This window comes from Blennius ocellaris (assembly GCF_963422515.1).
Source record: "Blennius ocellaris genome assembly, chromosome: 10".
Taxonomy (NCBI): domain Eukaryota; kingdom Metazoa; phylum Chordata; class Actinopteri; order Blenniiformes; family Blenniidae; genus Blennius; species Blennius ocellaris.
Window position 1 is genome coordinate 19,026,536 of NC_137659.1, and position 14,372 is coordinate 19,040,907.

The 14,372-nt window shown below is 39.5% G+C and overlaps 1 protein-coding gene across 1 annotated transcript in view; it reads right to left on the reverse strand.

Annotated features, from left to right (window-relative positions):
- LOC308135533 (dynein axonemal heavy chain 11-like) overlaps window positions 1–13,680 on the reverse strand; it is a gene marked incomplete at both ends in the record, with an annotated part of 40,013 nt that extends 26,333 nt beyond the window's left edge. Inside the window, 19 exon segments of the mRNA XM_080503582.1 lie at window positions 60–229; window positions 339–452; window positions 565–627; window positions 728–805; window positions 923–1,258; window positions 1,618–1,818; window positions 2,172–2,363; window positions 2,504–2,608; window positions 3,082–3,277; window positions 3,607–3,731; window positions 3,800–3,937; window positions 4,075–4,191; window positions 4,702–4,869; window positions 5,195–5,428; window positions 5,501–5,712; window positions 6,075–6,174; window positions 6,707–6,902; window positions 12,024–12,214; window positions 13,651–13,680. Coding sequence (XP_080359708.1) covers window positions 60–229; window positions 339–452; window positions 565–627; window positions 728–805; window positions 923–1,258; window positions 1,618–1,818; window positions 2,172–2,363; window positions 2,504–2,608; window positions 3,082–3,277; window positions 3,607–3,731; window positions 3,800–3,937; window positions 4,075–4,191; window positions 4,702–4,869; window positions 5,195–5,428; window positions 5,501–5,712; window positions 6,075–6,174; window positions 6,707–6,902; window positions 12,024–12,214; window positions 13,651–13,680 — 2,966 coding nt within the window.
- Window positions 13,681–14,372: the final 692 nt, after the last annotated feature.

The window sequence follows — 14,372 nt, forward strand, 5'->3', positions numbered from 1 at the left end:
TATTCCTTTGTCAATTCTCAAAATGAGAGTGTCAAGTGTGGCTTTCAAGCGTATCTGACCTCTGGTTTACATGGTTGAGAAGATGCTCTTTAAACATCCAACTCCACCTCTTGATGACGTTCATCAGTGTGTGTTTGAAGGGTCTAATGTCCAGCTGCAACCAGCCGCTAAACACCTTCCTGTCCTCCATTTTGCTCACTCGTACATACAGGGACTCAAACAGATTAATCTGGATGAACACAGGTACAGTCAAATTAGTCTGATTATTGAGATTTCCAAACACAACTTTGATTAATCAGAGTTAAAAGACCTATTTAATATACAAATGTGTAACATACTTGCTCTTTAAAGTTGTCCAGTGTGGGCGGGTTCTTCTTTAATTCATAGTCGGCATACAGCTCAGCTTCCTCTGTGCTCAGCACATGGCCATAAAGTAGAAACTGCCTCATGAACTCAGTCCTGCAGATGTTGAAAAGAAAACACCAAACACTCAAAATGCACACGTCTATATTAAATATAATTGATAAATGTAAAAAACAAAAAACAAAAAACAAAACCACACACATCTGACCTGTCATCAGTCCAGAGGTAGCGGTAGCTGGAAAAGGAGGCTTGGTATTCTCTGACCTATCAATCAACAAAATCTTTGTAACTATGGATCTGTAAACCTCATTAGAATAAAAACAAAACAATAAAACCTCACGCGAACCGAAAATTAGAGACTCACCTTAGCAACAGCGGCACGTGCACGTGAGCGGATTATGTGGCACATTTCAGACAATTCATCCATTTCGTTTATGTCACACTGTGAGGTGGAAAGAAAAATGGAGACTGCATATGAAATGAGTGGCACACATGCAAATGTAAACATCTGTATGCGCAATGTGTAAGGTGCACATCTATAATGCAGTCTGCACAGCACCTGGTAGTTATTGTGCTGCTTGTGGATTGCCACTCTGGGAATGAAAGATGCCATGTTTGTGATGTTGGTCACCATTTTATCCACAATATCATAGAAGTTGCCACTGTGGCTTAAATCTAACGAAGGGTCAAAGGTCATCTCATTGCTGTTGAGCACCAGCTGCACTTCAAACAGTGGTGTAATGCGCTGGGCGGCATCAGTGTTGTCCATTAAGTACTGCAGGGAGCAGCGGACTGCGCTGGAGAAGCCACACAGGATCACTCGGTCCACATATTCTGTGTAAGCCTGCCATTCACTGCTGTCCAGATCCTTCGCACCAAGCAGAGACTGACTCTCCTGGAGTACAATTGAAAATGGAAACATGTTCAAGTTGTCTTTCTCTCCATCTATATTGCTTTATTTATATGAGTGACCCTGAATGACAATGAATATGTAAATATGCAAGATGCAATAATGTTCATCTCCATCTTCAGTGTTTTGGCAGAATCATTCCAGCCACATGCCACAACACACGACAGCAATTAATCACAACAAGAGGAGACTGAAGCGCCAAATAACAAGATGAAAAATTTTTGATTTTAGACCAGTAAAGGTACATGAAGTGCATAAATGAGATAGCACGATGCCCACATTTTCAAAGTAAATTTTGCTTCGTGAACTGAACCATGCATATCGAGGGGGAGACGTGAGGATACCTGCAGTAGCTTGTGTATCTGATCCCCCGTGCTGCTGATGAGAGAATGCTGTTTGGAAACACTCTCTTCGATGTCGGAGAAGATAAGGAGAGTGGAATCACGACTCTTTCTGGTGATGAAAGCCCGGTTACTAAATTTCCCCATGAGGGCCTGGATGGCTTCCACATTAGCTTTACTCTTCTGGACACGACTAGAGATGCTCTGGCAATTGCAAAAAAGAGCATCTATTACAACCGATAATTACATTTCCTGGTCAACAGCATCATGTTGCTATCTGTTTTTCAAGTGCTTGCTATAAAGAGGAAGTGCTATGGGATGGAGCCACAGCTATAATCAAGGAAAATTGGCTTGGACCACATAAAGACAGTGCCATTTCATGCTACACAATCAAGTAACTGCCAGCCTTTTTATATATCAGCCCACATTGTAGCCAACCCTTAGACACTTTTATCATAATGGTGCAAAAATGTTATCAATACGTGGACTAAACAGCTTTTGTTTGCCGCTGGTGCAGTGAAAGCATTTCCCCTAAATAGATGGGAAATGATCAGTACCTTGACCAGGTCTCGTGTGTTCTGAATGTAGTCCCAAAGGTCGTCGTTGGCCCAGGTCAGCTCTTGCAGGGCTGGGTCCAGCTGTCGCTTCATGCCAGCCATCTCCTCCTTCACCAATCCCAGCTCAACAGCCAGGATGGTGCTGTGGAGCTTGTTGTACCACTGGGTCACTAAAGTCAGTGTTTGTGTGTACTGCATGACCAAATGCAAAGTTAACACGTGGACTGATCATTTTAAACAAATTTCACAAATCAACATTTATAGTCACAGGTTTCAGGGATACGGTATCTTGGCAGTATTGGGCAACAGAGGCTAGAAAGTGAGCCACCCACCACATAAAGTCTCTCTCGCTTCGAATATAGATGGAGAGCAGCTTTAGGAATGTTTTGGTTCTTCAAAATGCCCAGATACTTAACTTCTCTGAGCACAGACGCGAGCTGGAGAGAGCAGGATAGAATGACAATAGAATAAAAATGGAAAGCAACACTTAGCTTTAGAGTTGCAAATATTCATCAGTACTAAACTTTTATGGACAACCCTTTTCCTTGTCTGACTTCTTAAAAACATTGGGGGACTTTCCATAACTGTTTATACATTGTAGGTTATTGCAGCTCGTGCAAACTAGTTACTATTTTTGCTGAAAACAAACTGATGTAACTTCTTCTCATATTATATACGTATGTATATATCACAAAAATGGTTAAGTGAAAAAAAGTTGTGAATTGGTTTATTCTGGATTCAAAAAAATGTTGAATATACAGTGTTGGCTTCATACAGAGTTTGTTGTGCTCCGACCTTCAATGTGGGGAGCATATTTTGTCTGATTGTTACAGCACTCACTGCGAGTATATAAATTCTTATTGAAATGTGCATATATTTCCAATGAATGTACAATCTTTGCTTGTCTCACAGCAGGACTGAAGTTGACTTGGAACAGGCCTGTCTCGGTGTCCAGTGTCAACAGTGGTTCCTTGAGGTGTGTCTGACAGATTTCATCCAGTCCCTCGGTCCAATCAGAAAACAGCTCCTCATCATGCTGGTCCAACACCTCCAGGACCCTTTCACACTTCTGGAGAACATTGTCTGCCTCAGCACTACCCAGAGGCCTGGGAAGAAAAGAAAAGGAATATTAGCTTTAGGAGAAAACAGTGTATAGGTTGCATTATTATCTTCATTGACAAGTAAACTTGCTTTGTCCAATGTACTGTATACGATTCAGTTTCCAAAATGACAAATTTCAAATACTGTATTTGAAATGAACTGATGGAAATCCCAATTATTTCAATCGGTTTAGTGTTCCAGACATCAAAACAAATCAAATAAATAATGTATGCCTGTATATGAATGCATATTAAAGTCATTAGATCTGTTAATGTGAGACCTCACTCAGTATAATTGCATTTGTCTGTGCTTGTGAAGTGGGATTGATCCGTACATATGAGCCAGCTGGCAGAGGTTACTCCGATTGGTAAGGATGCGTGTCCTAAGTTCCTGTGACCATTTCAGGTTTCCGGCCACCAAGGGCATGTTTTTTCCCAGGATTGCACAGCCCGATTGCAGCTGAAAGACAAGTGTAAATGAATTGGATGTCTCCTCCATGAAGGCAGTGTGTTAAATAGCTCTCTCACCCCATCTCTGTGTTGATCTAGCATCAACTGGCAGAGGTCTATCTCCTGGCTGAACATGCTCAACAACACGTTGTAGTTAGGTGAAAACAGCTGATGAATTCTGGGTCTCTCAAGAAGGGTGCCAAAAATGTTCAATAACTGGATAGGCAGAAGGAGAAAAATGACAGGATGCATTTTAGACAAATGATCCCCCCCCCCCCCCAACAATACAAGCAATGTATGATTAGCTGTAGAGTAAATTGAGTGCTTTAAGTGTAAATGTGTAGCAGACACACCTTAAAGGCTGACTTGAGGTTTTTTGAGTGCTGAAAGGCCAAATTGAGGAGAGTCCCCAGCCTCTGGTCAAAGTCTCTGTTCTGCTCCACAAACCGTCTGTGGTGACGTTCAAACTCCTAGAGGCATCAGGCAGGAAATTATAGATGTTTTTGTCACTTTGTGATGAGAAAGATATCATTCCATTTATATTAACAGTCAATTTTTATTCCATTAAATTTTCAGGCCAGGCCTTCAAGTTCTCCTCAGTCCTGTTAATAAGTATTGGCTGGAGAAACACACCCACACACACACACTTGAGAAAAATGTAATTCAACACTGATCAATTTGTGATTGAGTTCCTCATCTAAGTCGCACTGCAAGCTGTTGTAAAATATCTGAGAAAATTAAATATTGATGCTCGGTCTAATAATGACTCCTGTCACTGATTCTTATGTGTTGCTAAGCAACTACTTTGCTTTGCTACCTTTCAATTACTGCACTGCTGCGCAGCAAAATAACATCTAATTATTATTTTTTATTAGTTTGCTGAGCCTGTCAATGCCAGTTACAAATCATTGCGAATAACAACCCATTGGGGCTTATTAAAAAGCAGTGTGATATTGAAGACAGCCACAACAAGGTCTCACGTCATTAGTATAGTCCAAGGGGTCATATTTGCTTTCTCTGAGTGTCCGCCAGCAGTCATGAAACTCCTCGCTCATGCTGAAGACCATCTCACTTAGGATTTTCCCTCGGGATCCGCCAAGTTCAATCTTTTCCAATTTCAGAAAGTCTAAAGCTGCGGCAAAAAGCTCCTTTAAATGAGATGAGAGAAACAAATCTAAAATTAGGGCGAGGTAAAAAGTGTTAAAATAATACTGTGGGTCAGACGCCATCTTACAACGATAAATCAAGACGATGGGGTCAAAACTCTGCAAAATATTAGGAAATGTCATGCTATTCAACAGCCCAGAACCTTTAACAAACTACTCACTCAATGCTAGATATTTATGTGCACCAACACTGTGCAGAAAAACAAATGACAAAACTGTTTGAACAATTAAGAAATGTTTTGAAGTGCGGGCTACTGTAGCTCCTGTACTTTATTTATGTTAAAAGTGATTTAAAACCCACACAGACCTCGATCATAAGAAGCCTTTCCATGATGCGGTCCGCTCGCCTGAACACAAGAGTGGCAGGAAAGTCCCACAACGTGACGCTCTGGCCGTGTTCGTAGTACTGTGGGATCCTCTGGCGGTAAGTGTGAAACAGCTGCTTGAAGTTGCGCAGAGCCGAGATGCTTATCTGTAGCCTCTCCATACCTTCCTCAAGCTCCATCTTGAACAGTTCTTCCGGAATGAGGTAGGCAAAGGCCTGAGGAACACAGAGAAAATCGTCATGGGGATTTGCTCTCGTCACTTTCTCATGGGCCTTCACCATTTGTACCTTGTCAATGATCAGGTTGCAGAACTCCTGCAGAAGGACCACCATGCGCTGGGGAGTGCAGTAGTACTTGGAGTGACTCCAGATGAGGCAGAGTGTGTGAAAAAGGGGAGGCAGCAGTGTGTCCACCTGTGGAAAACTCCTCTCTTCTAAATTGCTGATCTGTCTCCTCAGAGGACGTAGATACAGATCTATATCCTCCGCTTCCAGCACGGCTGTAATAATTACATACGGCAATATTTTTTGGGATAACACAATCATAACAGAAGCCTGCTGCTGCCCTGATAGCTGTTTTCTGCCGCTAAAATAGGTTCGCAACAATGTAAATATAATTGCCACACTCAAACAAAACTCAATTTGTCACTAAAAATACAAAATTATCTGTACTATATTAGCAGTTATCTTGGTAAATAAATAATCTATGCTGTGGGAGCGTTGTTATAGTACATAGACAATGAATGCTTAATTTGTTTCTCAAGCAAAACTAAATGAAGAGAAGTTAGGCTGTGAGAGATAACAGAATGGGAAAATTAATTAGTTCATTAGCACCGACAAATAACAGGTAATGCTGATTTACCCTCATTGACTTTGAGGCAGACGCCCTTAAAGGCAGCGTGGTAGCTGCTCTTGACTCTTCGCAGGATTTCCATGATTTGTTTTACTTTGTAGCTCTGGATCTGAAAACAGTAAACATATAGAATACATAAGGAACATTAATGACATATTTTAATTAGCACTGATCAAACGCTGAGAGTATTTTTGATTCTTGGTGAGCTTGTCTTTCAAACTGCATGAAATTAGAATCATGTCTAAATATATTGACACTCTTTCCATCGCTAACAATGATGTCAGTGTTGCATGCAGATAGAAGAGAACACTGACCTTGAACATACTATGAAGATCTAAAAGAGTCAACTGACATCAAGTTCGGCTTTACGGTTTAAAAATGAAGTGCAAAGCAAAACACAATGAGCTAAGAAATCCATTTTATTTGCTTAAAAGTGTGGATGCGTACATGATGTGAATAATCCAACTGATTGTATAAGGTGATATTCTTGGTGCATATAAACCTGCACATCAGTATGATTTAGTTCTTTGAAAACATAAACGTAAACCATTGCTCTATAAACCAGTGGAAGTTTGCTTTCCTCACTTCACATCACGCACCGCCTGCAGCCCTTCCAATCTCCACGCAGTCAGAAAACATACTTGCGACTGGATGCCCAGCAGGTTTTCCCTCTGAGTGGTCCAAAATTGGAGCTCAACGTTGGGGCCTGGGTGGTCTCCCTGGAGCAGCGCCATACCAGAGTCTTTCTTCAGCACATTCCAAATCTGTCCGGACCACTGAACTATCAGGGTTTCTATAGAGTATAACAAGCCATGGTCCAGTGGCCATCCAGTTGGGCTAAGGATGGAATGAGCGTGAGTAAAATAGCAATATGGGCTTTGGATAAATGTACAGTACGAAAAGTGCAAATTTACAAAGTTAATCACGTCCCGTGAATTCTAAGGCTCCGGGGTAACATTGAATGTAATAAGGTATTTAAACTTAAAATTAAAGTTGAGTTCCCATTCAAATAAAATAAAAAATATATCTCAATGAGCTTTAGTTGCTATATTTATTGACCACATCACTGCTTTTCAAACTTCTATGCAAAAATGTATTGACTTTAAATTATATGTTCAACCAAGTACTCCCTGACACACACACACACACACACACACACACACACACACACACACACACACACACACACACACACACACACACACACACACACACACACACACACACACACACACACACACACGTTGTACATAATTATATTGTCAGTTGTTTTCATTGAGTAAGCAGTTTGTCTCAAACAATATCGATTGCATGCAAGCTGAACCATAGTACTACAATATCGTGTACATGTTCAAACTATTACCCGAATGCCACAACCTTAAAAAAAAAAGGATGCATAAAGTTAAAAAAAAAAAAAAAATTACTTTAGTACATTTCAGAACTTCAACTGTCTAACTTTTACTCAAGTAAAGAAGATGAATATTTGTGCGTTCACTATTATTTAAGTAAGTGAAGTCAGTACTTTTGGCCCCTAATTTAGTAATACTCAGCAGTTAATTGCATTACTGAAAATGTAAAACATCATTGCTTGAGAACATTGTTACATGAAATAGAAGGAACGAACTTTCCCTCATGCTCTTGATTTATCCTTTTTAACCCTTGTGTGGCGTTCAAAAAAACTTCCTTATGTGGCGTTAGTGGCTGTTTTCAGCCACTAACTTTGACAGCCGTAAAATTATATCAGAAGAATATTTTTTTCAAATTTTTTTTGCATAAATCTGTTAATCAACCTCAGTCCTGATCAAAACTACCAATTTTTTTTTTTAAATAGTAAAAATTAACCCTTTAAATGCCCAGTAAGAAGATGAAGTCACTGATTTTGGGAGGGGAAAAACACAAAATTACCTCTTTTCAATATAATAAATGATCAGAGACAAGAAATGTATTACATGTTATCACGGTCTTGGATATGTCAAAGATTAGTAATGCAACTGACTTTGAAGCATATTTAGTTTTTGTGCAGCATCAGCTTTTCAAAAAAACTCCCTTATGTGGCGTTGGTGGCTGTTTTCATCCACTAACTTTGACTGCTGTAAAAATATATTGGCAAAAAAATTTTGGAATTTTTTTTTGCATAAATCTGTTAATCAACCTCAGTCCTAATCAAAACTACCAAATTTATTTTTAAAAATAGTAAAAATTAACCCTTTAAATGCCAATTTAGAAAAGAAAGGCACTGATATGGGAAAAATACACGCATTATTATCTATTTTTTATATAAAATGTGATCGGACATCGGAATTCTTTTACATGTTATTACAGTCTTGGCTATGTCAAAGGTTAGTAATGTAATTATCTTTAAAGCATATTTAGTTTTTGTGCAAAATCAGATTTTCAAAAAAACTTCCTTATGTGGCGTTGGTGGCTGTTTTCATCCACTAACTTTGACCCCTATATAAATATATCAGATAAATATTTCTTCAAAAAATTTTTGCATAAATCTGTTAATCAACTTCAGTCCTGCTCAAAACTACCAAATATTAAAATAAATAAATTCAAAATTAACCCTTTAAATGCCCATTTAGAAGATGATGGCACTGAAATGGGAAAAAATACACACAAAATGACTCATTTTCAATATAAAATGTGATCGGATATTGGATCTTTTTTACATGTTATTATAGTCTTGGCTATGTCAAAGATTAGTAATGTAATTATCTTTAAAGCATATTTAGTTTTTGTGCAAAATCAGATTTTCAAAAAAACTCCCTTATGTGGCGTTGGTGGCTGTTTTCATCCACTAACTTTGACCCCTATATAAATATATCAGATAAATATTTCTTCAACATTTTTTTGCATAAATCTGTTAATCAACTTCAGTCCTGCTCAAAACTACCAAATATTAAAAAAAATAAATTCAAAATTAACCCTTTAAATGCCCATTTAGAAGATGAAGGCACTGAAATGGGAAAAGATACACACAAAATGACTCATTTTCAATATAAAATGTGATCGGATATTGGATCTTTTTTACATGTTATTACAGTCTTGGCTATGTCAAAGATTAGTAATGTAATTATCTTTAAAGCATATTTAGTTTTTGTGCAAAATCTGATTTTCCAAAAAACTCCCTTATGTGGCGTTGGTGGCTGTTTTCATCCACTCACTTTACAGCTGTAAAAATACATCAGATAAATATTTTTTTTCCATTTTTTTTGCATAAATCTGTTAATCAACTTCAGTCCTGATCAAAACTACCAAAAATTATGTTTTTTTAAATGAACCATTTAAATACCAATTTAGAAGATAAAGGCACTGATATGGGAAAAATACACACAAAATCACCCATTGTCTGTGTGTCTCTGTGTGTGTGTGTGTGTGTGTGTGTGTGTGTGTGTGTGTGTGTGTGTGTGTGTGTGTGTGTGTGTGTGTGTGTGTGTGTGTGTGTGTGTGTGTGTGTGTGTGTGTGTGTGTGTGTGTGTGTGTGTGTGTGTGTGTGTGTGTGTGTGTGTGTGTGTGACCTTTGTGCACTGACCTTGATATAGCTAAAAAATGTAAACATGCACCCAAGTTCTCGGAGCTACACAGAGTCTACATAGAGTAAACAAAAACAAAGTGCTGGCCAGGTGGCCTTTTCATCTTGGGAAGAGGTCCCTTGGCACTCAGATTTCACAGAGTTGACCTGGGCCAAACATAAACATAAACAAGGTAAGTCTATTTCAGCGCGTGCATAAGTTCTGCTGGCCATTTGCTAGTGAGAAGAGCAGGGGAAACATGAAGAGGAAATTCAGTGCAAGAGAGGCCCTGGATCTTATAATGGAGAGTGAAGAGTCATCCTCCTCAGACACCACCACCTCAGGAGAGTCCGATGCTGACTTTGCTCCACCCTCGACTTTTTTTTACCACCTACCCACTTGCCCAGGAGCTCCTGAAGAGGAAATTGGCCTTGGTTAGAACTGTGAGAAAGAACAAGCCGGAGCTGCCACCCAACCTTGTGCAGGTGAAAGGTGGAGGTGCTCTCTCCTCCGTGTCTGGCTTCACCAAGAACACCACAGCTGTGAGCTATGTTCTGAAACAAGGCAGAAATGCCATCCTGCTGAGCACAAGACACCAGGAGCCAGCGCTGACGAAGGGCTCAAAGCAGAAGCCAGAGATTGTCGTCGCCTACAACCGCTGCAAAGCCGCGGTTGACAATCAAGATAAGGTATGTGCCAATACATATTTACCACATGCATCCTATTGCTGTTAGCTTTCTACTGAATTTCTGTGCTTGTAAAAGATATATATTTTTTAGTTTTGATGAAGTTTCCATATGCCATGTGCAGCTATTTCCCGTTTTGAAATCAGGACTTATTGTTTTCTTCTTCGATTATCTTTTTAGCTTGTCGGCACCTACAGCGTCAAAAGGAAGACCAATCGGTGGCCCCAGGCGTCATTGTTCAACATAGTTGAGGTCTCAGCCTATTGCATTGGTTATCTTCCTGGCGGTGGATCCCTCGTGGAATGAGGGAAAACACTACAAGAGGAGGCTTTTCTTAGAAGAGCTGGGCAACGCTCTGGTGTCTCCAGCAGTGTTGAGGAGAGAGCATCTTCCTCGAGCAGCAGTTACTGCCGCACTGGTGAGAAATGCAGGTTGCTGCAGCTGCCCCAGCAGAACCAGAAGAAGAGCCAGAGCCATCAGCAGCCACCAGCAGGTCAGGAGGGAAGAGGGGGGCCTGCATCTTGTGCAAAGGGTGAAAAAGAAGTGGACACATGCAGCCGTTGTGGAGGGCACACATGCAAAGTGCACCAGATCACATGCTGCAAGTCCTGCTGGAAGGACTGAATCCCTGCTGCTGCACAAAAGTTCATAATGTTTGTAATGTAAGATAAAAAAAATAAAGAATTTCCTATGTTCAATCACTTTATATTGAAAATGGGTAATTTCATGTGTATTTTTCCCATATCCGTGACTTTATCTTCTAAATTGGCATTTAAAAGGTTAATTTAAAAAAAGTAATACTTTGTGGTATCAGGACTGAGGTTTATTAACAGATTTGTGTAAAAAAATCGGAAAAAAAATATTTATCTGATATGTTTTTACAGCTGTAAAGTGAGTGGATGAAAACAGCCACCAACGCCACAACAGGGAGTTTTTTTTTTAAACTGATTTTGCACAAAAACTAAATATGCTTCAAAGATAATTACATTACTAACCTTTGATATATCCAAGACTGTAATAACATGTAAAAAGAATCCAATATCCGATCACATTTTATTTTGAAAATGAGTCATTTTGTGTGTATTTTTTCCCATTTCAGTGCCTTCATCTTCTAAATGGGCATTTAAAGGGTTCATTTTTATTTATTTTTTTTAATATTTGGTAGTTTTGATCAGGACTGAAGTTGATTAACAGATTTATGTGAAAAAATTTTGAAGAAATATTTATCTGATATATTTTTACAGGGGTCAAAGTTAGTGGATGAAAACAGCCACCAACGCCACATAAGGAAGTTTTTTTGCCGACAGTGCATTATTGACCGAGGGAAAAATTTAAAATCAAATTTTTAAATTGCATGTAAAAGTAAGCTTCCTCAGCAAAAATCATGCCATTTGAGCCAATACAGTGAAAGTTATAGTCAAATTAAGAGGAAAAATTACTCCAAGTGGACGTTTTTTCCCCCAATGCCACACAAGGGTTAATCGTTTTAATCATAATCACTTTCTAATTAGTGTTTGGAGCCATACACCTTTTTTTTTTAATTGCGCAGGTGTGTAAACTTCACTTTCCGTTCATACTCGAACGTGTGGTCGTTGAAGAGGTAGGGAAATGAAATCAAATCCTTTGTTTAACACATGGTATTACCCCTTAATAGTCCATGCACTCTGTTCCTGTCTCCAGAAATGTTTCAAGCTTTAAGTCAGGATATTTATTTATTTATTTTTGTTCCAGTTTATTGACAAACGCTGCAAACTAACCTGAGCACGACGTCCCGGGCGTGCGCTCTCTCCACACACAGAGGCAGAGGCAGCAGTGTCCGTCCCTCTGCGCGGCCTCTCAGGGTCACGACTCTGCTCCTCAGCTTCTCCAGGTGCCTGTGGATGTCATCTGACACCACCAGGGGCCAGTCCTCGTGGTTCAGACCATTAGACAGCACACACACCAACACCTGGAAGACACGGGCATGGTTAGTTACCCTCCACAATGGTGCAGCATGCACTATGGTCCAGCCTGAAAATCTGTACCAGGTTGTTAAGGATAGTTGTCAAAAGTACTGCTAGGTGAACACGATTAAATTGCACAAATAGATGTGTATCTTATTGATACACTTTTTTTTTAAACTATCCCTAATGGTATACTGTGTTTCCCAGCATGGAAGCACAAGCTTAATTATGAGCAGGTCATCATTCAACTTTTGTCATCGTTTGGAGAAACTGAATCTTTGCAAAGTAGAAAGTTCTTTATTAATCCCAGGGTGAAATTAAAGTTCTCTACGTTTGATCCTTCATATTTAGTAATCCTAGGTGGAGGGCCTCGCTCTCAGGCACCCACACTGGTAACCTGACAGCTGCGGGGTTCAAACGATTGAACCTGAGATGCCATCCCTGCTTCTCCAACTTGTATGCCTCCACTGCTCACACTTTTTCTCAATCTTTATTTAGTCAGGAGAACCACATTGAGATTAATAATCTCTTTTGTGTGCGTGTCCTGGCAGCCGGACATAAAACAAAGTTAGTGTCTAAATGCTCTTTAAACAAATAAATAGCAGAAAAGACAAGCACAAACAATAAAAAAAAAACACAGTCACAGAGTGAAAGCATATGGAAGATACAACTATAAAAGTCACCAAATAGTTAAAGAAGTTGGCTAAAACAAGAACAATGATAGAAGGGCCCTAAGTCTTTCTGTAAAGCATTAATTAACAATGAGCAGAACACATGGAGGCTTTTTCGCTCAGTTCTGTAAGAACAGTCGGGACTGTGAATAAAAACAAGTCTTTGGACCGCAGACTGTAGTTATTCCTGGGTTTCTGTTTTAACTTACAATCAAGCACAAAAAAATCTCAGCAATCAGCCATTATTCATATAACTTGATCACTTCTGCAGCTTCACTTATCAATCACTTTGATCCTTTCTCACAACTGAATTGTCCTCCATAACAGTTTAATAGAAATAACAAACCCGCTTCATATATTTGTGTTCAGAAATTGGGAGTAAAAGTAATAAAGTAGAAATATCTTGTTACTTGCCACTCGGTGGACAGCAGCCTTATTACAATTCCACTAAACTCCTGTTTATTGGATGCTGAGTGCCTGAAGTAACTCAGTCTGTCTGATAGCAGCATGAAAAATGTCCCACTCCATCTAACACTAACATAGTGGTACACATTGCCTTTACATTTTCAACTTTATTCATTGTTTACATTTTGATGTGCTGTCATAACTCACAATTTAATGATGATCTTTAAACAGTTTTACTCTGTCTTCTATGTCTCCGACACATGAGAAACCTACGTAAGTATAGAAACGAAATACAAATGCTTTGTTCGCTGCCACCATTGATACCAAGTCGAGAGTGCACACTTGCACGTAGTGTAATGCCTCACCTCAGAGATGACGACAGGGAGGTGCTCCATCGGGTATCCAGGCACCTCTCCCAACCAGAATTGGTGTCTGAATCCTTGGCGGGCGATTCGCTTCACGCCTTTCTTGAGCACACACAGAAGCTTGGTCTTCCATGGCGGAGACGTCTTCACAGGTGAAAACACAGTAGGAACGCTTTCAACAGCATTGAAAGCACCAGAAATAAGTAGTGACTTATTTCAACGAGACGCACATGTTAGATGGAGTGGAGACAGCAAACCGCTGCAAAGCTGGTAAACACTTAATTACCGAGATGTCAGCCCATTTGTCTTGCTTAGAAACTAAATGGTTGATTATGTAATTTGTTTATGCCAGACTGTCTTTTCAAAAAAGGGTCTGGTTATAGAGAATCTCTTGCTTTATTTGAAACACTCTCGAATAGCAACTTTCTATTTTTTTTCCCTTTTGTTTACACAATTTCACACAGGGTACACACAGTAAACAATAGTTCAACTCCTCTGTCAAATATTCATTTAAGGGAATTACCATAATTAGATTTCCCAAACTAAATAGACTTTGGCCAATGTGTAGAGATAGTAAAGAAAATGTCATATTTTTTAACAGCAGGTGCATGACCCTATCATGCACTCACTTAATGTCTATAGTGTGTGTGCTATATGTCTTACTTGAGCGTCTCCTGCGTGCAGTGTCCCTCCCGGCCCGGTGAAGAGCAGCAGTCTGTTGG